Below are 28,000 nucleotides of genomic sequence, written 5' to 3'. Positions count from 1 at the left end.
GGGCAGGTGTTGGTGAAGGCGTCGGAATTGTAGTTTTCTGTCATTGGCAGCTATGGCGGAGGTGGTGGTCACCGAATCTGTAGGCTCTGATGTAAATACAGCTGTCAATTCTACGATGGCATATTTACAAGACGAGGTAATTAATGGCATACCGGACCGGTAGCTACGAGTGATATATATTTTAAGAACAGTACCATTAGGTGGTGCATATGTTTAGGTCTCGCAGAACATTCTTGATCGACTGTAGCTGCCTGTTAACGAACTTAGCAAGTTAGCTCACGCTAATGCTTTTTAGCTGTTTTGCTGTAATAGCAGGCTACTGATAGTGCTGTCATTTTGCAAGTGACATTATTCATTTCATAGTGCATTTTGTCCAATGGTCATACAGTTAAACAGTAACAGTTAGCTGGCTGGTTAACTCAGGTTGTAAACTGTCTCTCCGCTCTTGCGTCCCAGTTTGGAATATTGATAGCGAGCCACCTGGCTGTGGCCGTTCCCTGGTACAGGCTATGCTCGCGGTTAAATTTGCTCCCGTTTCATTTTAAATAGTACTATTGTTTTTATATGAGCTAAGTCAATTTTCTTCTCATAACGCAACCATTGCACCTGTTCTATCCGGGTGATCTTTTGCAGATCAAGAACGAGTCGGACCAGATGCCTGCTCTGAACTTGGGAGACCTGGACATAACCACGGATGAGTTTATCTTAGACGAAGTCGACAGTAAGTTACTGTGCTCCCGATTCAGTGTCTGTTTCCCCTTTAATTATGTCTTTGTGTTGTTTTGTCGAGTTTTTTGTGCGGCACGTCAGTCTGTATTCTGTGCTTTCAGTTCACATCCAGGCAAACCTTGAGGACGATCTGGTGAAAGAGGCTTTGAAAACGGTGAGACCAGCTGCCAGTTTAACTGAACAACAGGACTGATTGACAGCACAGACAACTGAAAAGTTCACCTTAGGATATATGCCTGCAGATTGGAGGGAGTGGGACAAAGTGTATGTTTTTTGCCACATATGATTCTGACAAAGAGGATGCTGATTAATTGCATGGTCTCCTCATCTGCAGGGACCACACAAAACATCCCCCATGTGAAAAATTGTAGACTTGAGCATACTAAGAGTGTAATTGTGTAAACTCTAATTATACAGATCTCACTGATAGTACGATATTAGGCCTAATTCCTTCATCACAGCTTAACTTAAACTTTATTTGTGTCCTGTATATAAAGCGTGCCATTTTTCACCTGTCATTTGGGAATGTTTGTCCTCTTTGTAAGAAACAGCAGTGTGTATAGCTGTCAGCTGCCATGTTTTTCTCTCTCTCTCTCTCTCTCTCTCTCTCTCTCTCTCTCTCTCTCTCTCTCTCTCTCTCTCTCTCTCTCTCTCTCTCTCTCTCTCTCTCTCTCTCTCTCTCTCTCTCTCTCTCTCTCTCTCTCTCTCTCTCTCTCTCTCTCTCTCTCTCTCTCTCTCTCTCTCTCTCTCTCTCTCTCTCTCTCTCTCTCTCTCTCTCTCTCTCTCTCTCTCTCAGGGCGTGGATCTCAGGCAGTACTCCAAGCAGGTGGAGACGGAGCTGCAGCGTATTGAGCAAGCCTCCATCAAAGACTGTATCCTGTCCGTTCAAACTAAGCCTCGTGCTGCGTTCAGTATGAACTTGGCAGCTTGTAGCTCCGACGTGAGAGCTCGGAGGTATTAGCTCGGAGCGTGCCAGTGGTTAGCTTGTAGCTAGTGGTTAACTCACAGCTAGTGGTTAGCTTGTAGCTTGTGGTTACCTCGTAGCTATTGGTTAGCTTGTGGCTTGTGGTTAGCTCGTAGCTAGTGGATAGCTTGTAGCAACCGTTAGTACCACGGCGGCTGGCGAGAAGCTGCCACTAGCTCTTGACGCTTTCTGAGAACGAAAAGCTACTTTGTCACATACACTGTTCGTTGGGTACAGTAAAATATTATAAAAGCTTATTTAAGAGTTAACTGTGCTAGGGCGTAAGTAAGGGCGGCACAATCGTGCAGTGGTGGTAGCACTGTCGCCTCACACCAAGAAGGTCCTGGGTTCGAATCTGGCCTGGGGTTTGGATGTTCTCCTTTCCGCGTGGGTTTCCTCTGGTTACTCCGGTTTCCCCACACAGTCCAAAGGCATGCAGGTAGGCTAATTGGAGACTCTAAATTGCCCATAGTTATGAGTGTGTGAGTGAACAATGTGTATGCCCTCCAATAGATTGGCAACCTGTCCACGGTGTGTTTCTGCCTTTCGCCCAATGCATGCTGGGATAGGCTCCAACACCCCCGTGACCCCATCCCGGATAAGCAGAGATAATGCATGGATGTTGTAAGCCATTATTGTGTTTGCCAACATTTCAGCCATTTTGAATGACTTTTCAGTTTTTCCTATTCAGAAACTCGGTGCTGTGAAATGACACCTCACTTTTCCATTTGTAATTGCGAGTTAACCGGCCTTTCCGGTGTATCCTTCCTGGTCAGGAAGGTCATAATTTTTACAAGTTCGCACGGTATCTGGAACGCGGCATCAGACATTCAACGTGGGCAGTGCTGTAATGTCACTGCGTGATGATCTCTCATTGGACGCTTTCTGGTCCCATCTCCTCAGTTCTTCCCTTGACTCTTCCTGTGTCAGATATCAAGGAGAGCCAGAACATCGCGTCCCTGCATAACCAGATCACTGCCTGTGACTCCATACTGGAGGTGAGGGGCCTCCTCCTTCACTAACTGTCTGCAGCACGTAGACGTTTCATCCCTCCGATTCTGCACGCTGCAAAATAAAAAAAAGTTTGGTTTACTCAAATGGGAGGAATACCAGCTGCTTAAACTTAAGTTACACTCTTTTTTATGTTTAGTTTTATATTATAACAAAGTTTTTTGGTGTGAGAAAACCTGGTGGCAACTCAATCACTATAGCATTGAGTGACTCAGTGCTGGTGGACTGGCGCAGAGAGTGGTGAAAGAAGCTAAGCTAACACATAGCATTGAGTGACTCAGTGCTGGTGGACTGGCGTAGAGAGTGGTGAAAGAAGCCAAGCTAACACATAGCATTGAGTGACTCAGTGCTGGTGGACTGGCGCAGAGAGTGGTGAAAGAAGCTAAGCTAATACGTAGCATTGAGTGACTCAGTGCTGGTGGGCTGGCACCGAGAGTGGTAAAAGAAGCTAAGCTAACAAGTAGCATTTTCACAGCCTTGCTGTAACACAGTGGCAACATTGTGACAACACTACAGAAATGTTCAGAGGGCATCGAAGAACGATCGGGTACATGGCTGCAGTCTACTTCTGATGACTGCCATGACTACTAAACCTGCATCCGTGACTTCTAATTCTGTGTCCTTGACAACTAATGCTGTATCTGTGACTACTAATGCTGTGTCCATGACAACTAATGCTGTATCCGTGACTACTAATGCTGTGTCCATGACAACTAATGCCGTGTCCATGACTACTGATGTTCTTTTAGGGTCCCAGTGACGGCCTTGCCTTGGCTCCCTGTATGCGCTCACCTGTGTGTGTATGTGTGTGTGTGTGTGTGTGTGTGCCTACCCAGCGGATGGAGGGCATGCTGAGCGGTTTCCAGAGCGACCTCTCCTCCATCAGCAGCGAGATCCAGACGCTGCAGCAGCAGTCCGTCAGCATGAACGTGCGGCTGAAGAACCGCCAGGCCGTCCGCTGCCACCTCAGCCAGCTGGTGGACGAGCTGGTGGTGCCCGGCGCCATGATCTCGTAAGGAGTGTGTGTGTGTGTGTGTGTGTGTGTGTGTGTGTGCAGTGCGTGTGTGAGGGTCAAAGTGTGTGTGCATTGTGTGTGTGTGTGTGTGTGTGTAAGTGTGTGTGTGTGTGTGCAGTGTGTGTGAGTGTGTGTGAGTGTGTGTGAGTGTGCGTGAGTGTCAGAGTGTGTGTGTGTGTGTGTGTGCAGTGCGTGTGTGAGGGTCAAATTGTGTGTGCATTGTGTGTGTGTAAGTGTATGTGTGTGTGAGTGTGCAGTGCGTGTGAGTGTGTGTGAGTGTGCGTGAGGGTCAGAGTGTGTGTGTGTGTGTGTGTGTGGGGTACGGTGCATGCACACAAATGCGCATAGGGCAGGGGTGTATGATGGTCTTTTGGCATCGTGTTCAATCCTAAGGGCCCGTTATCATTGGTCATCGGCCGTACGGTCAGCACGCCTGCGCGTTCGCGGTAGTCGCGGTCGCGCGGTTGTGCTCAGCTCTGCGCTCGGCCCGTCCGCAGGGTGATCCTGGAGAGCCCCGTGACGGAGCAGGAGTTCCTGGAGCAGCTGCACGAGCTCAACAACAAGATCAACTTCGCCAAGGAGCTGAGCTTCCGGGAGACCCTGGCCTGCTCTGACATCCAGGACATCGTGGACCGGCTCAAAATCAAGGTCCTGGGGGGGGGAGAGGGAGGGAGAGAGAGTGGGCAGAGGGAGAGAGTGGGGGGGAAGTGAGGGAGGAAAGATAAATAGAGTTGTTAGCGCATGGAGCAGCCCGGCGTATTTTCATCCTTCTTAAAAAAGAGGGATGGAGTGAGGGATGAAGGAGGAGAGAGGGACGCAAGGAAAGAAATGTGTACAGGCTGAATGGGGTTGGATGAGGTAATTTATGGTGATAAACGATATGGATAGGTAGAGTGTGAGAGAGGGATGGAGAGGTGGAGAGATAGAGAGCTGATAAAGGCTTAGACAAGCAGATGGAAGGGTGAGAGAGATGGCCACAGTAGGGCGCGAAGTTCAGGTGACGGGCGATATTCTGGACCCCCATCAGGCACGCACCGTCATTGGCTGACAGAACAGTTCGCTGACGCTGCCGTGCTCTTTGTGCATTCGCCTTGCAGGCCGTCTCAAAGATCCGGGAGTTCATCCTGCAGAAGATCTACTCCTTTCGAAAGCCCATGACCAACTACCAGATCCCACAGAACACGCTACTCAAGTACAGGTAACTCTGACCCTACGCTGACCCTCTTTAAGGTGTGAGGTCACAAACGTGCGCTTAGAACGCTCTTAACTGAACATTCTAATGCCGATGTCACAATCATCGGTGATTGAAAGCAACAAAGTTCTAGAATGCCGACTTGGAATTTTGAAGAAAACGTTCCAAACCTTTTTCGACCCTCTCTCCACAGGTTCTTCTACCAGTTCTTGCTGGCAAACGAGAGGCAGGTGGCCAAAGAGGTTCGGGATGAGTATGTGGACACCATGAGCAAAATCTACTACAGCTATTTCAAATCGTACAGCGGGAGACTGCTCAAAGTGCAGGTGAGGGGGGGGGGGGGGGGTGTGTGGAGGGTGGAGAGTTGGGAGGATGGAGGCAAGGTTTGGGGGCAATTCCACTGCAATTCAGCCCGTTCAGGGAATTAATCGAAAAATGGCCATAATGTTCTATACATATTGTACAACTGATTAATTACTGGAATCTAAATTGATCTCCACAACTGTCGTATCTTAATTTTCTTATTCCTGCCCAAACATAGGTAGGTGTTAATGTTGCCTGCACCGCTAATATATCTGTTTGTCCCTCTTCCCTCTTCCTGTTTGTCCCTCTGCCTTCGCTAGTACGAGGAGGTGGCTGACAAAGATGATCTGATGGGGGTTGAGGACACAGCCAAGAAAGATATCCTTCACCAGAGCCCAAGCCAGCAATCTTTTCTCCCACACACACACACACACCAGTCCTCCTGTTTTTTAACATTGTGATAATCAGCTCCACGATGTTTCAACTGATTTTTTCACTGCACGTTATGTACTATACTTGATAGTTGCAGAGCTGGGTCAAATAATTATTTGAATGTTTGATCTCTTTATACATGCATGCCTACTGATTTGAGAACTTTCATGGTTGCTTGCTACTTACAAAAAATGTCAGTGATCATATGGAATTTGTTTTTTTTTTGTGAAAGTAAACATTTCTTTTGAAATTGTCAGTGGTCTTCTGGTTAAAAGGTCTCTTCCGTGTATTGGTGAAAGTAGATGTTTCTTTTTAAATTGTGTCTTCCGGGTTCGAGTATTTCCAATATTTATTTGACCCAGGTTGGGGGTGGAGTCTGTTATGAGGTTGTGTAGCAGTGGTATTGACGTGGACCGCAGTCTTGTGGTCGTGTGGAGGGTTTGTTGTCCTTGACCGCGCAAGCAGGTTTTTTCAGCAAGCCATCACTGAAGAGCAGGAACACCATCTTCACTGTGGGCCAGAGGGGGGCAGTGTTGAGCCCTTCAGAGCTGGAGGGACCCATCCTCATTCCTCACACTGCACAAAGAGGAGACTGCAGGGTAAGGACTATACACACACGCGCACACACACACACACACACACACTCACACACTCACGCACACACACACACATCCTCTCACACACACACACACACACACACACACAGTCACAGACACACACCCTCTCTCACACACACACACACAGTCACAGACACACACCCTCTCTCACACACACACAGTCACAGACACACCCCCTCTCTCACACACACACACACACACACACACACATACACACACAGCACTAGCGTCCCCGTGTGTGTCTCCCCCTCTCAGTACCCCTACGAGACGCTGTTTCGCAGCCAGCACTACGCCCTATTGGACAACGGCTGCAGGGAGTACCTCTTCCTCTGCGACTTCTTCATGGTGGCCGGGAACTCCGCGCTGGACCTCTTCAACTGCATCATGGGAAAGACCCTCAGCATGTTCCTGGTCAGTGTCCTCCCCTCTCTCTCTCGCTGGTCATCAGGTCATGTGACGTACCCCAGGCCACAGATGACTGGCAGTGAACAGCTTGAACAATCTCGGCAGTGGTAGTGTGCAGATAGCTTCCTTTTTAGGCCTTCAAGGTGTGAGATCACAAGCATGTGATTAGAATGTTCTTAGCTGAACATTCTAATGCTGATGTCACAATCACTACTGGCGACTGAAAGAAACAGAGTTCTAGAACACTGACTTAGAATTGTATAAAAACGTTCGAAAAAACCTACTCTTCAAAGGGCTTAAGGTCAGATGGAAGACAGTGATGATGATGCTGGTGATGAACAGAGAAAACGTCTCTGACAGTAACTTCCAATGTGCCTTTATGTTTACTCCATTTTTTTCTGTCCCTCCCCCCACCCTCTTTCTCTGTCTCTCCCTCCTTCCCTCCTCTTCCTCCTCTCTCTGTGGGCCTGCAGAAGAGCATGTCCACCTATGTGTCTGACTGCTACGACAGCATCGCGGTCTTCCTCTGCATTCACATCATCCTGCGCTTCAGAGCCATCACCGCCAAGAGGAACATCCCTGCCCTCGACAAGTCAGCGTTACCCCGGCAACGGCACTCCACACACAGCCTAAACCACACCTGAAAGATATAATCAGCACAGCCCCAGCCCTCAGTGGATATTAAACACCAACTGATCCTGCAGAGGACACTCATAACTGACTCATCCCCCAGTTAGAGGACACTCATCACTGACTCATCCCCCAGTTAGAGGACACTCATCACTGACTCATCCCCCTGTTAGAGGACACTCATCACTGACTGATTCATCTGACGATACTCATCACTGACTCATTCCCCAGTTAGAGGGTACTCATCACTGACTGATCCCTCAGAGGATACTCAACACTGACTGATCCCTCAGTTAGAGGATACTCAACATTGACTCATCCCGCAGTTAGAGGATACTCATCACTGACTGTTCCCCCAGTTAGAGGATACTCAACCCTGACTCATCCCCCAGTTAGAGGGTACTCATCACTGACTGATCCCCCAGTTAGCTGATGCGTGGGTGAATGCGCATGTCTGTGTTCTCTCTCAGGTACTGGGAGGCTGTTCTGGAGCTGCTGTGGCCCAGGTTTGAGCTGATCCTGGAGATGAACATCCAGAGCATTCGCAACACTGACCCTCAGAAACTGGGCCTGCTGGACACCAGACCCCACTATGTCAGTACACACTCACACACACACACACACACACACACACACACATGCACACACATGCACATGCACACACATACACACACGTACACTACACACACACACACATACAAACACTCATTCATTGATAAACATACAGACATACAAATAGATAACATACAAACTGAACATATCTCTGTGGTAACTGTGCAGTGATCTCCGTGGTAACTGTGCAGTGATCTCTGTGGTAACTGCGCAGTGTTCTCTGTGGTAACTGCGCAGCGATCTCCGTGGTAACTGCGCAGTGATCACTGCAGTAACTTCATTGCTGTGCTTGTCCTGTTCCAGATCACGCGTCGTTATGCCGAGTTCTCCTCAGCTATCGTCAGCATCAACCAGACATTCCCCAACCAGAGGACCAATGCCCTGCTGGGCCAGCTACAGGTCTGCACGCACACACTTACACACCTGCATCACACTGACCACACAGTTACACACCTGCAGCACACTTACCACACAGGTACACACCTGCAGAAAGCTGCCAATGAAACAAAGGACACATTTCAGATTCACAACTGCAGCAGCTACAGGACAGTAAAGAAAATTAGCATGATTGGTATGGTACATACATATGGTGCATGGCCTTAATGTTTTTATCAGATTAGATTTGACACACCGACTTGACTGACTGAAATTTATTAGTTTGCATTTAAGCATTTACCAGATGCTAAGTGTAAATGTCCTGAGTTAGTTAATTAATGAGTTAATCAGGAGTGACTCAAATGCATTGTGCCTGTGTGTGTGCGCACGTGTGTTTTAGGCTGAAGTGGAGAACTTTGTCCTGAAGATGGCAGCAGAGTTCCCGTCCAGGAAGGATCAGCTGATCTTCCTCATCAACAATTATGACATGATGCTGAGCGTGCTGATGGTGAGACAGACGGACAGACGGACTCGGGAGAGTGTGAGCACGCTCTGTGCACTGCCTGAGCCCCAGAAAGCTGGCCTGGTGACTGACTGACTGACTGACTGCCCGCCTGACTGACTGACTGACTGACTGACAAACTGATAGACTGACGGACTGAAAGTCTGTCTGACTTTCTGACTGACTGACTGCCTGCCCGTCTGACTGAAAGTTTGTCTGACTTTCTGACTGAGTGACTGACTGGCTGACTGACTGACTGACTGACTGACTGACTGTGTATGAACCTGTTTGGTAAAGTACCTGATCACAGTATCTCTCTCTGTCCCCCCCCCTCTTTCCCCTCCCCTCTCCCCCCTCTCCGTCTCTCTTTCTGTCCCCGTCCTCCCTCTCTCCCCATCTCTCTCCCTCCCTCTCTCCCTCTCTCAGGAGAGAGCAGCAGATGACAGTAAGGAAGTGGAGGGCTTCCAGCAACTGCTCCTGGCTCGGACGCAGGTGAGGAGGTGCGGGGCCGCTGGACTGAAAGGGTTAAATATGACCCTGCTTCCTGCCATGGAGCTCAGACAGACAGAGCCTGTCTCACACGCACACACACGCACACATACGCACACGCACACACACACACACACACACAAGCTCGGTTTCTCCTGTGATGTATGCCTAAGTACTCACTTCAGCTTCCTGCTGTTGATCTCTCCTGGTCTTTGCTCTTGGCCTGTTCTCTCTCTCTCTCTCTTTTTTCCATACTCTTCCCTCCCTCTCTTTATCTCCCCCTCCTGTCCCCCCTCTCTTTGACTCTCTCTCGTTCCCTCCCTCCCTCCCTCCCTCTCTCTCTCTTTCAGGAGTTTATTGAGGAGATTCTCTCTTCTCCCTTTGGTGGAATGATTGCCTTCGTGAAGGAGAGCGAGGCGCTGATGGAGAAAGGGCAGCTGGACAGGCTGAAGAACGATGAAGGTAAAGGAGTGAGGCAGGGGGAGGAGTTATCTCCCTGACCCCTCTCATTGGCTGCTGTAGAAGCAGGGGGTGGGGTTATCATCACCCTGGTCCTTGTCATTGGCTGCTGTAGAGGCAGGGGGTGGGGTTATCATCACCATGTTCACTGAACACACACTTTTCTAAAGACTTAACAGTTTTCTTCCATTAAGTAAATTTACCTGTTCCTTCTGTCTCCCTCTTTTTCCCAACCACCCACTCTTCCTCCATCTTTCCCTTTCTCTGTCACTTTCCCCCCCCCTCTTCCTCTCTCTCCTCCTTCTACCTCTCTGCTCTCTCTATTCCATCTGCCCCTGTCCTCTTCTCCTACTCTCTCTCTCTCCCTCCCTCTCTCTCGCTCCCTCCCCCCCTCTCTCTTTTCCTCCCTTCCTCCCTCCCTCTCTCTCTCTCTCAGCTCGGATCACCCAGCTGGTTCGGGGCTTCTCCAGCACATGGAAGCAGTCCGTTGAGGCTCTGAGTCAGGACGTCATGAGGTCCTTCACCAACTTCAAAAACGGCACGGGCATCATACAGGTGGGGCACTCTTTCATCGCCGCACTCTCTCTCTCGCTCTCTCTCTCTCCATCACTCTCCCTCTCACTCTCGTGCTCCCTCCCTCTCTCTCTCTGTCTCCCTCTTGCGCTTTCTGTCTCCACCACACTCCCTCTCACTCTCTCTCTCTCTCTCTCTTGCTCCCTCTCTGTCTTGCTCTCGCTCTCTCAGCTCTTATGGAGAGATGCTTCTGGAAGGTTAAATATCAGAACCACAGTGGAAATGAGTCCTGAAGCATTTTAGCGCTTCATCGTTTTGTCCTCGTGTGCAGCTGCGCAACTCAGATGTGCAGCTCTGTAGATTTATCTGTCGCATAAATTAGCGTGTTTATTCATTCAGAGTAACAAATTTAGCCTTTCAGCACACTGAACTGCGTACGTGCCTCTCTCCGCCTCGTCCTCCAGGGGGCGCTGACGCAGCTGATCCAGTACTACCACGGCTTCCACAAGGTCCTCTCCCAGCCCACGTTCCGCAGCCTGGCCGTGCGCTCCGAGCTCATCAACCTGCACCACCTCATGGTCGAGGTCAAGAAGCACAAGCCCAACTTTTGAGGAGGGTGGGCGTGGCCTGGGAAAGAAGGGGAGGGGCAGGGGGAGTGGCTTGACCATCCAGGAAGGGGAGGAGCCAGGGAGAGAAAGGAGGACAGAGGAGGAAGCGAAGTCGATCTGTATGGCCTCACCGGTCACATGACACTGACTCCACCAATCACAGCAGCCAGCTTTGGCTCTAGACCCTTGTTTTGTTGAGTATTGGATTAATGCTCATAAACGTGTTCTATGAACTCTCCTATTGGCTCTCTTATGTTGAGGCCATGTGATTCCTCCAGTTTTTTTTCTTGTGTCCTTGTGGAGGGAACCTGTAGGGGGGGGGGGGGTGAGAGTGGGGGGGTCGGATGCCAAATTGGAATAACTGTTGTAATCCTTTATTAAATCAAAAGGCATTTGCTTATGAAATAAGTGTGTAATCTCATATGAATGTACATATATAACAGGCTGGTAACAGAGCTGGGGTTTTTGTTTATTTTATTTCAGTGCTGCGCTTGCTGTACAATGCTTATTGTTTTTAATAATTGCGGCATTGTGGCGAGAGTTTTCGCACTGTCCGCTCGGTCTCGGGGGGAGACGCCGGTCAGTTTCCTGGGTCAGCTCGCTGGGCCTGGAGACACTGAAGCTGCTTTTGAAGAGACTGAAGTTCGGGCCCTGGATTCGGGGGCCCTGAGATCCCGCTGGAGCGAGTCGTCAGGTCCCCTGTCCCGTTTGAGTCGTTAGTCTTTACGTCCCCTGTGCTGCTTCTGATTAAATAAAATTCAGCTGGCCTACTCATCACTTCATTTTTTTTTATTTCTTAAATTGCTTGGAGGTATATATGTGTTCCATGTTAGAGATTTCCACTGCACTCTGCTGATATGATCATTAAAGTTTATTTTGTCAAGAAAAGATCTACCAGTAGGTAAATACACCACCAAACACCCTTGCATGTACAGAAATCGATCATTTTGTAGGTACAGATAATATTGTCTGTCTGCACACCCCTGTGGATTGCTGTTGGCTATTATATTGATGATTATAGCTGGTTAATTGGTGTGGTGGAGAGTAAGATGACAGGTGTCCCTTGGTTCCTGAAAGGCCAGCAAATCGCCCAACATCTAATTTCAGTTGATAATTTCAGTTCCAACATATTCAGCTTTAGCTAGCGCCCTTACGTCTGCAGGCCTGCTTCTCCTCGACCATCTGCTTGTGTTTACTTACCAGGAAGTTCACTGTGGTTAGAGGTAATAACAGGCGTTCAGCATTAATTGAACATGTCCCACACCTTAATCCACTATCCATGCAAGCCTGTGGATATTTCTAAGAATACAGGAAGATGGATATATACTACCTGTCAAGAAATAGACTGCAAAGCTCAATTTTTAGCAGCTATTACTCCAGTGCACCGACATACATTACATTACAGGCATTTGGCAGACGCTCTTATCCAGAGTTACAACCCTAAGCTTACAGTCATTTACAGGGGGGTAGGGAGGGATGGGGAGAGGTGCAGCCTGAAGAGATGAGTCTTCAGTCGTCACTTGAAATGGGTCAGTGTCTCAGCTGTTCTGATCTCCATGGGGAGGTCATTCCACCATCATGGGGCCAGAACAGACAGGAGACGTGTTCTGGAAGTGCAGGTGCGAAGAGGGGGAGGTGCCAGGCAGGTGCAGAACGGAGGGATCTGGCTGGCATGTACGGTTTGAATATCTTGTGGAGGTATGCTGGGGCTGATCCCTTGACTGCCTGGTATGCTAAGACCAATGTTTTAAATTTGATGCGAGCTATAACAGGCAGCCAGTGGAGGGTAGTGAGCAGGGGAGTGACGTGGGGAGTGACGTGGGAGTGTCTGAGGAGGCTGAAGACCAGACGAGCTGCAGCATTCTGAATTAGTTGCTTGCCTTTTAACTTAAATAGGGATTAGACAGTGTATCTTGATTACGTGCGTGAGAATCCACTAAGGAAATGAATGTGGTAGATGATGAACAGGAGGGAGCTCATAATCAGGGATGTGCCACTTGTTCGGATTGCGCTTGACTGAACATCTCTGGCATCTAAGGAAAAAAATTAGAGTGAAAATGAATGTGCTGGTCCTGCCCAGTTATGTGGTGATTTAACAAGAACACACATTCAACATTCCAGTATGTTCAATACCACACATCACCACGTTCCTGTATAACTGTTCCTTCATATGAATCTTACCACTAGGAGCCTGAAGCAAACTACCAAGTTAACAAGTTCGATGCAATAAAATTCCAAGGAATGCGATTGGTTGGACACCCAAGATAGGCTTCCTAGGCCTTACGAATGCAAAATGTGGCCAGTTATATTTATTTGGTTATATTTCTTAAAGTCGGACTGAGATTTGAAATACTGTATCATTATTTATATTCTATACCATTGCAAAATTGTTTTTAAAATGTTTTTTTTTTTTAATGACAAAAATTTATAGTTTTGGACATAACACAAAAATGTTACTATCATGTTACTATGGAGGCCGGATACTGCGTGGGCGGGGTCGAGGGCGTACTCCTTGCGTTTTGAGTGACAGCGAGTGGGCCAGCTTCACTTCACCTTTTTTTCCACTTTACTTCGTTTACCAATGAACTGCAAAGTTATTTAAAAAATACATTTTAAAATGACAGAAAAGTAAACAGCTGAAGTCAGCATTCCCTCCCAGTAGGCTACTACAATGAACTCGGGAAAACTGAAATTACGATGGCGGGAAAAAAATAAAAGTGCGGATGGTGGAAAAATGTTGACTGTGAGTGTCAGACAGCCATCAAGATAAAATAATAGGGTGACAGGCTACACTTCAGTAGATGTCCTTCGGGATTGCGTGTAGTATCTGTGCGTCCTTCAACACAACAGTCCCGCTTGCAAGGTGCCATGTTTGCCAGACTTGACAGTGGCAAATGCAGCCTAGCCCTCAATGTCAATCATAAGCAAATACACGCTGTGATAGGCTGCATGCAAGTGAGACTGCTTCCTGACGTCAGGAAGCGGCAATTTAAAAAAAGTGAAAAAAGCACAGTAGGTGGCGCAGTGATTTTTAAAACACCAATTTCTATAATTCAAAACAAAAAATTATAAATTGTAAATGATTTGATAATACAGCCGACACTGCCTATTTTACCACCAAGGGTAGTAGAAAATATAAGCCAAGCAATTTCAGTCCGACTTTAATAGTTGTGCAGAAATGTATAACACTAACTTGCCATCACAGTGACACAAGTAATGACGAAAAACACTGTTTAATCAGTTATAGGCAGTTAAATAACTGATATGCATATAATAATTGGATATGCATATAATACCATTCTGACCAATCGATGGGCACGGTGACCCTTGATAAACAAACGCATTACGTTCACAGTTGCTTTGCAGGGCTTTAATGAACTATTCTTGCGTAAATTTACTTGAATACAGCACATTAAAATCAGTGTTTTTTTTAAAGTTTCACCTCACAAAATTGCACTCACCTTCATTATATGCCCCATCCTTTCTTCCCTCAGGGACGGGCAGCTTATTCAGAGCTTCTGAAAAGACAGAGAATTTCACATTTTTTGAGAGAAGACCTCATTAGAATGGTAGGTTTCTGTTTCTGCCTGTTGTTGTTAGTGTCTGTGTGCTGGAGCAGGGCTACTCAACTCCAAGTATTTTCTACGCCACCATATTTCAGCTACACCACCTGATTTCAGCTTATTTTCTGAACCAAGGAGGTAAAATAATGAGTGAAATAGGAAGGAGGAAGAATACACTACAGTGAAACTGAATGACAGTGGCGGAGCAAACCCCCTGTAACTTTATGAACCTCTCAGTCATTGCCCATCTTCCGTCGTGATCTGAAGACTCATCTCTACAGACTATACCTGGACTAACTAACCATCACCACTCTGAGGGGCACTCCCAATCTGGGATCATTTTTATCACTTAAATCCCTGTGTTTCATGCTACACATGTACCTCCTGTGTCACTTTCGTGTTACATTTACCTCCATCCAGCAACTATATTGTACTTTGTATTGTTATCTTGATGTTGTAGCTTGTCATGCCTCCTAGTCTGATTTAGCATACGTTAGGTCAGAGAGTAATGTTTACTGTGTGAACTGGACTTAATGTGTTCATGGCTATGTATAGCTGTTAAAAAACTAGTATTGTACCTTATCGGACCTGTGTTTTGTAGTTGTTCCAATGACCTTCGGTATGCACTTACTGTACATCACTTTAGATAAAAGCGTCAGCCAAATAAATATAATGTAATGATAAACAATCTATATAAATGACTGATAGAGAATCAGATTTTTTGTAAATATGTTTATAAGTTCTAAAATACTGAATACTGAGCTTAATACTTTTGAGAACTGGTCAACCTGAATATCGTACCTGCACTTAAAAATGATTTCATAGAGCTTGGTTAAACTTTCTCCGGAATGTTCTGGCTCTGCAATTCTGGCCTCTCACCTTCCACTGTGAGGTGAACAGTGCTGACGGCCAGCCCGTCGGGATCCAAAACTCTGTAGGTCCCCGAATCCTCCAGCGTCACTCCCGAAAGGGTCAGCTCTCTCTCCCCTTCCGTCAGATGCTCCTGTCTGCTGCCCCCGCCCCCCCTTTGCCAGATAACGTTTGCCCCCGCCTCCCTGTTCCTCTGGAAGACCACGGTGGCTGCCTGGGTGGTGTGGAGGTTCAACTTAAGCTGTTGTCCTTCAACCATGGTTTCCTTGGACTTGTGATCTAGGAGAGGGAGCGGGACAGAGAACGCACTCAGAAATTGGGAGGGAGATGTCAAATCACTGTGGGGGTGTTTTGCTTGTACTTTTATCCATCAGGGATTAATGGTAAATGGTAAATGGACTGCATTTATATAGCGCTTTTATCCAAAGCGCTTTACAATTGATGCCTCTCATTCGCCAGAGCAGTTAGGGGTTAGGTGTCTTGCTCAAGGACACTTCGACATGCCCAGGGCGGCATGAACCGGCAACCCTCCGACTGCCAGACAATCGGTCTTACCTCCTGAGCTATGTCGCCCCTTAACATATGAATGTCATATTACAGAGGCAAGCGACTGGTGTTAGGAGAAACGTGTGCGTGGACTGCCCACAACAAACGATAGGTAAGACAAGGAAACCGATTAGATGCCTACACTTGCTTTGCCTACCACGAGAAGAAAGAGAAGCTAACACCATCGGTTCAAACCATCTCAGCGACTGACAGCGCCCTGAGATCACCCCAAATCCGACCGTCCGGCTTTACGAAATCGGCCACGCCCCTCCCCTCCTTACCCCTCACGTTCAGCTCCACGCTCCGGATGAACCTCCTCCTCTTCCCCACGCTGATGAAGCTTTCGTACGGCCCCGCGTCGGAGAACCGGACCTCCCGGAGGAGCAGGGAGCAGTCGCCCTCCTCGAAACTTCGCGGCTTCACCTCCACCCGCCCCTTGTAGTCGGGCCCCTCGAAACAGAGGCCCCCCTGGAGCTCGAACACGCTCTCCATGGGAGTCTCCCACCACAGGTAGGGGCTTGAGGAGCTTCGGACCGCCCCTACGCGGGACGTCCAGTTGCAGGGGAGCATGGCCTGGTCACCCACATAGGAGGACACGGAGAGTTCGGAGACTGAAAGTGGGCAGGACAGAATTTGGAGTTAAATGACTGTCCCAGTGGTTAGATCAAATCAAACCACAAATTATTTATAATTTTGTGCAAGATAGCACAAAGTGCTTCACATAATAAAGATAAAAAGCTGCAACAACATAGTAAAAACAAATAAATATAAAATAAAAATAATAATCACATCATTAATAACAAGAATTCTAGCTATAAAACAATAGTAGTAATAAAAAAGTTCAATAATAGGTAATACATGTAAAATAAGGTAAATAAAAGTGAGGTAAAAATACATCTAAAAATAAAATACATAAATAAATAAAAGGTAATGACAGTAAAATAAGTAAAATAATAAATTTGAAATAAACTATGTAAAAGCCCAACTAAAAAGGTTCATAGCATTGAGGTCATTACTTCAGGGTGTGGGGCTACCATTTGGAGTTATACTAGATGTTGGAGCATTGCTGCAGGGATTTGCTTCCATTCAGCCATTAGAGCATTAGTGAGGTCAGCACTGATTGGGCGATTAGGCCTGTCTCGCAGTTTTGGCTTTCCAACTGATCCCAAAGGTGAAGGTTGGGGTTGAGGTCAGGGCTATGTGCAGGCCAGTCAAACTCTTCCACGTCGTTTTCAACAAAACCATATCTATATGGACCTCGCTGTGTGCCCGGGAGCATTGTCATACTGAAACAAGAAAGGGCCTTCCCCAAACTGTCGGAGAAGCACAGAATCTTCTCGAATGTGATGTATGCGATAGCATTAAGATTTGCCTTCACTGGAACTAAGGGGCCTAGCCCAAACCATGAAAAACCAAGGGGTGTCCAGATACTTTTGGTCATGTAGTGTAGATATAAAACACACCCACTTCCATTTGGAAATGTCATTTTATGCTAATGTGAAAACAGATATCGAAAAATTAAAAGACGTTCTATGAATGTGGCAATCATGTGTGTGATCATATCTACCGTCTTCTACACACTTGCATTCCAACTAGCCATATCAGGATAGCATTGTACAGAAATCAACTCACCTGAAAGGTGAATGAGACAGTGGAGGAGAACACATTGCACAGAGACCCTAGGAAAACAGGTATTAGACGTGCTTACACCCAGATACCGTCAGCCCCAGATAATTCCATATGGCGGGGCTGTAGACACATTTGAGACACTGGGCTGGCTAACACACTGATGTACCTGTTTTTGATTCGTAATATGATTCAACTATTGCTCATACGAGTGGACGCACTTACGATCGCCAACATTTCTAGGTCACTCTGCGTAAGAGCATCTGTTAAATACACGTGATGCCAAAGAAGCTGACGCGTTCTGCTTTTGCGGTTGCCTCCCAAATGCATCGCTTGCGTGCTTAAGAACGCCTTCGGGGTAAGATATGTATCCGTAATCCAAAAATACGCGATAGGACGAGAGGACATCTGATACGCCACACCCCCGATTTGCTTACGTTTCGTTTTCCAATGAAGGAAACTAGGCAGCAGCAGAAGAAACGAAAGTGAAACCAGCATCAACGGTTTGTTTTTTGCTAAGCGAAGGTCATCAATAGAATAGGGCTGAAAAATGACTATTAAAAAAACAATAAAATCAGAAAAAACTTCTACCGTGCGTATACCTATTTAGCCAGTGTGGTGACATGGAAACTATCGTTGAAAACAGGATTATTAAATAATTAAACAGAATGTTTCAGTTTATCACAATACCACAGTATTTTACGAAATAAATGTAAGTAAACAGACTAATGAGGAAAGAAGGACGTATATCATGCGGGACTTAAAATTACATTTAGTTTAAATATAGGCTAATTAAATTTAATTATGCGATCACATATTATCTTTATAAAATGTGGGGAAAAATACAACTGGTCTAATAATGACTTCTTGTGAAATAAATGTCCCAGCCATTTACTTGTCTCTGCAACGGGCAAGGAAGTTAGGACACGTGGCGAAGTCTGTAGGCTACTTACCGGCCGCAGATCTTAAAGGGGCGCAGCATGATGTTCCAAGAGGACTCTGGTGTTCCGTCGCCGGGATCTGTCGGGACTGAGATGAACGTAGTTGACAACACCGGAGCTCATTCGTTCAAAGACGAAACTTAAGGAGACGAAACTTAAGGGAACGAAACTTAAGGCAACGAAACCGAGCACTGTGCTGGTAGTCATTCCTGCAAACATCGGCTATTAGCAGCTTTCTGATAAACGGAATGTTAGCCTCCCCCAAGTCCCCCTGACTTCCATTAAAAGGGTCTTGCGGTTGACCATCCGCGGCGGTTTCGCAGAATAGCCTATGTCAGCAATCACTGTCCATCGTTTTTGCTGCCCTACTACGATCACATACCATTTCCGCTTTCCTACTAAATGAGCGTTTCTGCGGTGGTCTGTTCAATCTCTACCACCCCAGGCAACAATTAAACTCAGAACCCCCCTCACCGTTTCTAAAAGCGTCCGAAGCGCGGACATGAGGAACGTGTATTTCGCACTCGCTCTGGTTACGTGGTGTGAGTAGCCTACAAAATTATGAATTAATTATTAATTATTGTTTTCATTAATTAAATGTTGATTGATTGATTGATTGATTGAGTACCCACTTTTACTTTAGCCTACCAGTTTATTGGAGGGGAAAACCATTGATGATGAGGATGATTATGACTATGACTAGACTATGATAATGATGATGATGATGATGACGATGATGATGATGATTATTATTATTATTATTATTATTATTATTATTATTATTATTATTATTGTGTCGCTTCCTAAAGTGACCCAGAATACAATAGATAATTCCAGTTGATAGTCTCAACCGTTTCAAGTAAAGTTCAACATGATTTTCAAAAGGGACACTTTGAATGGATTGTCATACTTGTGTAAGTGGAATGATGCGAAGTTCAGGCAGGATAAATACGTAACAGGATCTGACAATTTAAATATCAGTTGAATTACTAGGCTAATGAAACTTAGAAAATTGAGAAATCGAAGCTAGGATGCATCACATGAATCGAGCATACGGAATAGGATGTCGCTGCCCGAGGCGGAGGACGGAGAAGGGAATTATTCAATGCTTGTTTGCACTTTCGTTTCTCTTCCTTCTCTCGTTTCAGTCCCATAATTAGGGGGTGGGATATATTTCCTTGTTAGTGTAAAGCAGTACATGGTACGCCTGTGCCATACATGCACCTCCATCCAGCACTTATTGTGCCTTGTATCATTGTCTTGATGTCGTTGCTTGTAATGCCTCCTAGTTTGACTGGACTTAATGTGTTCATGGCTATGAATAACTGTACAGTATTGTACCTTATCAGACATGTGCTTTACAGTTGTTCTAATGACATTTGGTATGCACTTAGTGTACATCGCTTTGGATAAAAGCGTCAGCTAAATAAATGTAATGTATTGGAAATTTAAGACCTGCTACGAGCTCTTTCCATCAAATAAATTTGTCCTTATTTTTTATTTGAATTCTTCCGCAAATGACCATTTATTTTGGGCCTGTAAGAAATCTATCAAAAGAATCACGCTGGATAGGACTATTCGTCTGTCTTAATTAGACTACTTAACGCGATGTCGGCTACTGTACAACCCTGAACGCGTTACGTTCACTTCGCATGTATTAGTTAAATGCCTACGGAAAGATCAGATACCCAAGTGTCACATACTATTTTTTTCTCCCCAAAAATATAATTGTCTCAAAATTGTATCACGTGTGTACAAGAGAACAGGAACTAAAGTAAATATCAAATGATGTGCGTTTTAAAATAAGACTCCAAACGTCTATATAAACCAATATAGTATAAGCCTATTGAAAAAGGTGCATATTGGATTGCACTTTCTCCCCGAAATTTGAAGGTCTCATACTTCTGACACTTGATTACGACAGAACAGGTCTTGAAGTAGCAGTGACCTGATTTGAACTGTAGCATTTTCAAATAATCCCACTCCGAACTGTCTATGTAATACAATACTGGACAATTGAAAAAAGTGAAATTTTGGATTGTAATTTCCCCCTAAAATTAAAAGGTCTCAACATTTTGACACTTGTATATGACAGGACACGCACTGAAGTACTAACACTAATTTATTTTAGTGTTTTCAAATAATCACACTCCAAACTGTCTGTGTAACCCTATCTGCGTAACATGTGTAATCGTTCATTTTGGATTTACAAGAAAAACATCGAAAGAACGACGTAGGCAACTTGTCTTTTAATTACTTAACGCGATATAATGCTTTTTAGGAACCTTGAACTGTGCCATTTTTAGGGTTTCCAGACACCTACCTTTATGTACCAATAAAGTACATCTTAACTTGAGATGTCGGCTCTTCGTTTGTTTTTAAAATTTCAAAGTAGCCTACAAGTTAAAAGACGACATCGACTTTATTTAATCTTGGCCATTAGGGGTTAAGATAAATCATTACGAGTTAACAGACAGCATTTAAGAATAAACAGAAGGGCATATAATAGGGGCTAAAGACACATTCTCTTTTGTTTTGCCTGGTCAGGTGGCTCCGGTGAGCTTTCTAAGTCGTCCGAATCATTCTTGGTGCGGCCTGGACAGAATGTCACCCTTCCCTGCAGTATACGTTTCAAACACAAAATAGTGTGGTTGAGTCAGTCCTCAGAAGAGATGATCGCACTGACTACAATAATAAAAGGTAACGTTGGCAATAGAACTATGACCGTATACCACAGCGATGACAACGGTCACTTCGAAACACAAGAGGACAATCATAGGAAATCTTTCAGCCTGAAAATTACCGGAGTGACAGAGTCGGACCTAGGCCTGTACTACTGCGTTGCATTGGACAGTGATGAAGTTCGTTTTGGAAAAGGAATTCGGCTGATTTTTCCAGGTCAGTGTAACGTCCCAAACTCAGCTGATTTATGTGCGCGGTGTGTTTTCCAGAAATGTTTCTGACATCGTGCGGGTTAAGAGGACAACCCCTCTAACCTGAAAACACCTAACAGCCTGTTAAAACTCTGGGGTTGCAATTCTGGGTGGAACGAAAACCAGCTTACGCAGTGGGCCCCCAGGACTGAGGTTGAGAATCACTGTTCTAAACAGACGTATTTGACCCAGGACTGGTTCTAAAGGATACACATGCAGTATATACACGATAATGCAGGGTGATGGACACATATGAAGAAGCAATACTTTCGCCAGAGACGCTATTTTCGGATGCTGTCAATAAAGGGAAATAAGTAAATAAATTGATTTAATCTAATTTATCATTTTTTCAGGCAAAGCTGTACAGAACCCGGCATTTTTCTAGACTCAATCTCTGTTTAAAAATGACGTGTGTTGAAGTACCTTGCAGCACAAATAAAATGTTAATACATTATTTCATTTGAATCATTTAAAAATAATTATTTATATTTATGTATGCATTTTTACATTTTTATTTTAACCATATATTAAATTATAAATGTTTAAAATCATTATGATAATCTATTTATTAAATGAATTTGGAAACTTGATTGCAGTCTGCCCACACACACACACACACACACATGCACAGGCACACACACACTGCTGCGCCACAGTGGTTGTGGGTTCTGAGAGAGATAGGTAGATAGATTGGAAAAAAAACCCCCAAAAACGAGAATGTTCACCAGCTAACCATGCAAGCCAGTGGAAATTATTGAGAACACAGGAAGACGGGTAAGGCGTGTGTCTGGGGTAAGGCCCCCCTGCTCTTGCGGTTATGTTGAAGTTAATGTTCCAGCCAAATGTTTATCGAGAAAAAGAGTCCATTTAGCATTTGCTTGAGGTCCCCTCTTTTTTATTCTTTCTGTGTGTGCGCGTGTCTCAGGTTGGGACAGAAAACCGTTAAACATCAGCTCATCAAAAAATGAAATGTAGGCTCTCGCGTATGATTGAGTTCATTCAAAAAGCAGAAGTTGGCTGGAAACCCAGAAAAAGTACAGCTCTCCTTGCCCATCGCTACTCTATAAATACCATCACCCTGACTTTTTCCAATGCAATTTTTAAACAGCGCAGTTACTGGCATTTTCATACCCCCCCCCCCACACACCCCACATTTTATACTGAAAAAAATGTGACATTTTTCACAATCACATGCTGTATTGCGGGTCAGCTGATCGCAGTTCTGGATTTGTTTTATTGAGATTTTGTATTTTCAGGCTCAGGCAAACACTCTCTGTCCTGCTGGACTCTCCTGGTCTTCCTACCCCCCGCTGTCGCCGTGGCGACCGCGCTCTGTGTCTGTGGCCTGTTCCACAGGAGAGGTGAGTCGGCCATCTTGAAACACAGCTTCAGAGAGGGTGGGTTAGAGCAGGGCTCCTGCATTTTTAAAAATCTGGACGTCCCAAAAATCAGCCTCCCACCCTGATCAGGCTACAATTCATTGCCCAACACCCATTACAGTCTGCCATGCAGAAGTTATTTAACACACTAGCCCCACTCCTCTTCTAATGATGAACTCCGTTTAACTTCGGAATGGAAAAATGATGCGCAGTTTAGTCACACACATGATGTTGTTTCCCTTGTAGATACTGTGTGGGCCAAGGAAATAAAGACGAGGCTTTTACACCTTTGCTAAAAACCATCCATAAGTATCCATAAGCTCCGGGTCTTCTATGGCTGAATGATTTTTGAAAACTTCGTAAACTGTGTGTAAGAATGTTTCCAAGAACATTTCTTCATTCATAATTTTATTTCTCATCCATATCTGTTCATGGCCGTCTCCTCATGCAAATCACATGAACAGGATTGCACGTACAATTTAAAAACAGCCAGCATTCATCGTCTCAAATGGGGATAGGATGGAAACTTGTGGCATGAAGGAAACTATTTTTGTCTGTCACTTTGGTGTGCAGAGAAGTGTGATTGTCCCAATGTGCAGCGAAGCCACAGTGTCCAAATCGACAAAACAATCGTCATTATATCTCAATATATCTGACAATATTCAATGACAGTATTCATTGTCTGTAACAGTGTGCCGAGAACATGCACTGTTCGTAAACTTGTCAGTGTCAGACTTGAAACTGGCAGTTAGAGTGGCTTGTTATAGGCATCATCTTGTAGGAGGTGATAAACGTCTTGATCATACTGAAAGTCTTTGCATGAGAAATAACCACCCCCCCAGCTTTATCTGCTGACTTGCAGACCAAGGACTTGTCTTGACTGCACAATTTCTCAAGAGCTTGTGTTTCAGCTATATTACATTATATTACAAACATTTAGCAGACACTCTTATCCAGAGTGAGTTAGACAACTTCTACATAGAATTTACATTGCATCAATTTATACAGCTGGACATACACAGAAGCAATGCAGGTTCAGTACCTTGCTCAAGGGTACAATGGCAGTGTCCTACCAGAGAATCGAACCCGTGACATTTACCAGTTCCTTACCCATTATGCCTTTATTATTGTCCAGTAACACTGAGAGAAATGGCAAACAGCCAGCCAACACCAGGCTGCACTAGGCAATAGAATGTGTTCGAAGGTGGATTGGAGTAAACAGGACAAAATTTGCGTGGTGGTTTGAAATGAATTTGTTGAGTACCACCAGATTATTTTGCAGAATGTAAATCACTACAATTTTTGTAATAACATTTCAATGTTGAAAATAGTCATTCTTGGATCTTTGATTAACTGAACTGACGGGCTGATCACATCATAGCCGTTGACCCTGTACAGCTGCATCACATTGAGCTGATTTCAAAGATGAGCGAAATGGGAAAACTCGCTCAGGTACCGTGCGAAGTAGAGCGCCATGTTTGTTTTGTGAATGGAAGAAGCTGCTGACGCTCGGGGATTGGGGTGTGAAAGGGCAGCTCTGTCCTGCAGTAATTCTAACTGCTGCATCTCTGCTTATTGCCCTGGCAGTCCGCAGTCCAGCCACCTGTAGCAACCGTGTGAGCAACAATGACATCATTAAGGTAAAAAAAAAATCTATTACAGTTATTAGTAAGAATAATGATTAAATTATTTAAATTATTATTTTAAAAAATTAATGCAGTATTGTTTTTATTATTATTATTATTATTATTATTATTATTATTATTATTATTATTATTAATAATCGTAATAATAATAATATCATCATCATTATCATAAATACATTACATTACATTAATTGTTATACATTGATGATGATGATGACTATTGCTAATACCAATAATAAGCATACTCATGATGAATATATAGAATTTCAGTTGTAATACGTGTCATTATTATGACAATGATTATTATTATTATGATAATAATTGTACACAGAATCACACTTATTCGCATGAATAAATTAATTGCATCCTTTAAAACCATGTAAGGAGGCTTCAAAAATGCATTTATGGACACAGTTATTTGCGTTGACGAGTAATTCAGTTCTAAACAGAGATTTCAGTTAAGGCTGAGGAGCTTTAGTACGTGATATCACGGGGAGAAATACAACGTCTGCGATTCTCTGAAAATTGGCAGTTTATTATGCAAGTTTTACACCTCCTAGACAAACAGAGAAACTCACAGCTCGTGCAAAGAGATAAGCAACAAAAATAGTTCTTTCTTTAAGGAAACTAATTGAACATGGGAGGTTATATTTTTGGCAACACGCCCGGTCTATAGCTCAGGCAGCCAGGAAACCACAATAAGGCCCTAGGCTTAAAGAAATACACTCTAAATAAGTCATTTTTGTACTTTTCCACAAGAGAGAAGACTGTTAAGAAGTCTGTTAAATTCCTCCACAATTTGCATTATTGTATTAATAATTACATTCATTGCATCCTTCAAAACTGTGTAAGGATGTCCGTGTGCAGTGTTCAGTACCCTGTGGAAGGTTAATCTGCCATCCAGCACTAATGCACAGCATCCATCTGGGTGATGCATGGCAATCAACTGCCAGTGGAGATTTGCACAGTCATAATCATAATTCATAATCAAAATTATCAGTAAACCCCTTGAAAGTGTTGTAGAATCCTCACTGGGCATCAGCAGCAAAGAATCCCACTCACTTGTTGGCCTGCATCTGAAGTGCATTCTACAATTTATCTTGTCTTTACAGTAAGTTACTGGACAAATTAAAAAATGTATATATATATATATATATATATATATATATATATATATGATTTAAAAATTTAAAAAAACTAGGAAGGAAAATACATGTCCTGCACTTATTGTGACTGTATATGTGTTGTGTGATATGTCACTCTAGTTGTCTTTTTTTTGTTTTGTTTTTTTGTTTCAGGAAGAGAATTTGCACTACGCCAGTCTTCACCTTCCCAACAAACCCAAAAAGTCTCGGCAAAGAGAAACCCCGCCCCTTTCAGGTGACATCACCTATGCTTCGGTAGCTCTACAGCCTCCGACCAATCAGAACTGCTGATGTCACAAGTCAGGCTGCATCTAGCGCTGTCCTTCTCAGATGAAAAGTACCTGCTCAGTCTGTCTTTACTGAATGTTTGTGTGTTTTTTTGTGTATTTTATACTTTGCCATGCACCACGCACTTATGACTTAAGTTACACAGCTTATATTGCTATATTGTTTGCAAATTAATGTCTTGAATTTTTTACTCAAGTCGAAGGAGACATTTCCTGCTGTGAAACCATTTATAAGCTTGGTGACATCCAGTACATAGACTGCAATAGCTTTCCGGTATTGCAAAATATATTTGTCTCTTTAATGCTATGTGATATCGAATAATATTGCATTTAACATCTTGACTTTTGTCCTTCATTCTTTGCTCCTACACATAAAAATGTGCTTGTATGCGGCTGGATTGACAGGTCTGGCTTGGAAATCATAATAAATGCTTTGTTGTGTCCTTTGTGTTATATTTGGTGTTTTACCTTAATTTTACGAGGACCGTGCGGAAGGAGTGTGCTTACAGGATGTGCGGGTTTTGTTCACGGTTAAAAAAAGAACAACGTGCTGTGCTGCTTAGTGCAAATAACAACTTACCACATTTGAGAAAGTAGGTTAAATATTTAAGGCACCGCACAGTGTTAATGTGTCCACTTTAACAGAGTAAAGGTGAGTCCAAAGGGTACCAGAGTCGGCATTACAGGCATTCAGCAGACGCTCTTACCCAGAGCTACTTACTTTCTACACTGCATCCAGCTAAATTTCTACAGCTGGCTATATGCTGAAGCAATGCAGGTTGAGCACCTTGCTCAAGAGTACAATGGCAGTGTTTTACGTTGGATTTGAACTTGCGACCTTTTGGTTACAAGGCTAACGCCTTACCCATTATGCTGCCGAGTCGATTCAACGCTGAACACTTTGGCAGTTTCAGTAGATAGTGAAGTTCAATGCTTCCTGTAGGAGCCCTGAGCTAACTGCGGGCATACCACCTTAGAAGAAATGTTTTTAAAGTAAAGTGATAATTTCTGGTGAATTCTAAGGGGAAAATATTATTACAGATCACTGATCGGTGAGGCTGCGTGTTCGTCACTGAAATCACGAAGCAGTCACAGCAAAGTTGTTAAAAATCACAGAAAACTAAAAAAAAAAAAAAAAAAAACCAGAATAAATCCAGTTTTTAAATAAAAACTATTTAAGTATCAGATCTCCGGTGTGGCAGTGAAAAATGCTTGACATGTGTGACTGTAGCACCAGTAACAAGTGCCAGAATGTTGGCAGCTATCCATCCAAAACTTCCAAAAGAAGGGGGATCACACCCACTGGTTTAGTAGCTTTTTTATTTTGGTTTCATTTAATTTCAGTTTTGTTTCTTTTAACATGACGGGGAAAAGTAGGAGGAGCTGGTCTACTGAAATAGTTATCGCTCTGTTTTACTTTCTTTTGTCTTTGCTATTTTAATTTGTCATTTCAGTTTATTGTTTTCACCTGAACCCGCGAGGGGGAAGGGTGAAGATGGTCGTTTATTAGATTTTGTGTTTGTGTGGGTGCGCACTCTCTCTTGCTCCATGTGCCAACCAACGGTGTTCCCCGGCACTGCAAAAAACAAAACTATTTTATCCACAGATCTCCTTTTATTAAAACAGCAAATGTCTTGACAGGTTGGTCTAGAACCTTCCCTTACTGGCCAAGTTCGAGAAGTTGCATTTTATATTACCCAGCATCCTCTGTCACATATGTTTGTTGGCATCTCTAGGAACGTAAAGACATACACTTCTAAACATTTACACAATATACAGTTATCAGCATTTCATACCTAAATTTATACAGTAAGATAAACCAGGTTCCTGTAAATCATACCTGCTTTGAATCCTGTGAGTTGAGTTCCCAGTATTTTCCCTTGGATTTTTATTTGTTGTAACTGTCCAGTCATGCATGGATAGCTTTATTTCCCCCAACAAATGTTTCGACAGATATAATTCCCCCCCCCCCCCACCCCCACTAAGAATGTTCTAAATTATACTTTATGACAGACCAGGTTCTCGTAATCCAGGTCTAGTTCTACTTGTTTAGAATCCTGTCATGTGAGTTGGGCTCTCAGAATTCTTCTGTTTCAGTTTTCCTTCTTTGTTTAAAAAAAAAAAGGGGGGGGGGGTGGGGTGGTTAGGACTCCTCATCTAACTCTAACTCTCATCAGTTCACTGCCTGTCTCTGTGGAAAATATACAG

The 28,000-nt window shown here is 44.2% G+C and overlaps 3 protein-coding genes across 4 annotated transcripts; 2 read left to right on the top strand and 1 right to left on the bottom strand.

The window, feature by feature from the left end:
• Positions 1-30: 30 nt before the first annotated feature.
• vps52 (VPS52 subunit of GARP complex) lies at positions 31-10,881 on the top strand. Its single transcript, XM_035428229.1, has 20 exons — positions 31-136; positions 634-721; positions 831-883; positions 1,526-1,601; positions 2,624-2,691; positions 3,541-3,716; positions 4,217-4,367; positions 4,817-4,917; positions 5,105-5,237; positions 5,535-5,592; positions 6,112-6,245; positions 6,519-6,674; positions 7,142-7,260; positions 7,769-7,892; positions 8,214-8,309; positions 8,686-8,793; positions 9,214-9,279; positions 9,627-9,738; positions 10,172-10,290; positions 10,713-10,881. Exons 1-20 carry the CDS (start codon positions 53-55, stop codon positions 10,857-10,859), a joined length of 2,169 nt encoding a protein of 722 aa, XP_035284120.1. The 5' UTR covers positions 31-52; the 3' UTR covers positions 10,860-10,881.
• Positions 10,882-11,704: 823 nt separating this feature from the next.
• Positions 11,705-18,546, bottom strand: lgals17 (galectin 17). Its single transcript, XM_035428266.1, has 6 exons — positions 18,415-18,546; positions 17,468-17,514; positions 16,117-16,446; positions 15,299-15,568; positions 14,318-14,374; positions 11,705-12,889 (listed from the first exon to the last, which is right to left on the bottom strand). Exons 1-6 carry the CDS (start codon positions 18,441-18,443, stop codon positions 12,774-12,776), a joined length of 849 nt encoding a protein of 282 aa, XP_035284157.1. The 5' UTR covers positions 18,444-18,546; the 3' UTR covers positions 11,705-12,773.
• Positions 17,824-26,245, top strand: LOC118232976. 2 transcript variants are annotated; one of them, XM_035428270.1, is made up of 5 exons: positions 17,824-17,964; positions 20,950-21,300; positions 22,592-22,696; positions 24,302-24,354; positions 25,659-26,245. In XM_035428270.1, the coding sequence occupies exons 2-5, from the start codon at positions 21,075-21,077 to the stop codon at positions 25,794-25,796; spliced, it is 522 nt and encodes a 173-aa protein (XP_035284161.1). In that variant the 5' UTR covers positions 17,824-17,964; positions 20,950-21,074; the 3' UTR covers positions 25,797-26,245. The 2 variants fall into 2 exon arrangements, with proteins under 2 accessions (XP_035284161.1, XP_035284160.1); XM_035428269.1 differs by lacking the exon at positions 17,824-17,964 and adding an exon at positions 18,870-18,944.
• The last annotated feature ends 1,755 nt before the right edge of the window (positions 26,246-28,000 follow it).

Source organism: Anguilla anguilla, chromosome 8 (genome assembly GCF_013347855.1).
Source record: "Anguilla anguilla isolate fAngAng1 chromosome 8, fAngAng1.pri, whole genome shotgun sequence".
Lineage (NCBI taxonomy): Eukaryota > Metazoa > Chordata > Actinopteri > Anguilliformes > Anguillidae > Anguilla > Anguilla anguilla.
This window is presented reverse-complemented; position numbering and strand designations above follow the sequence as displayed.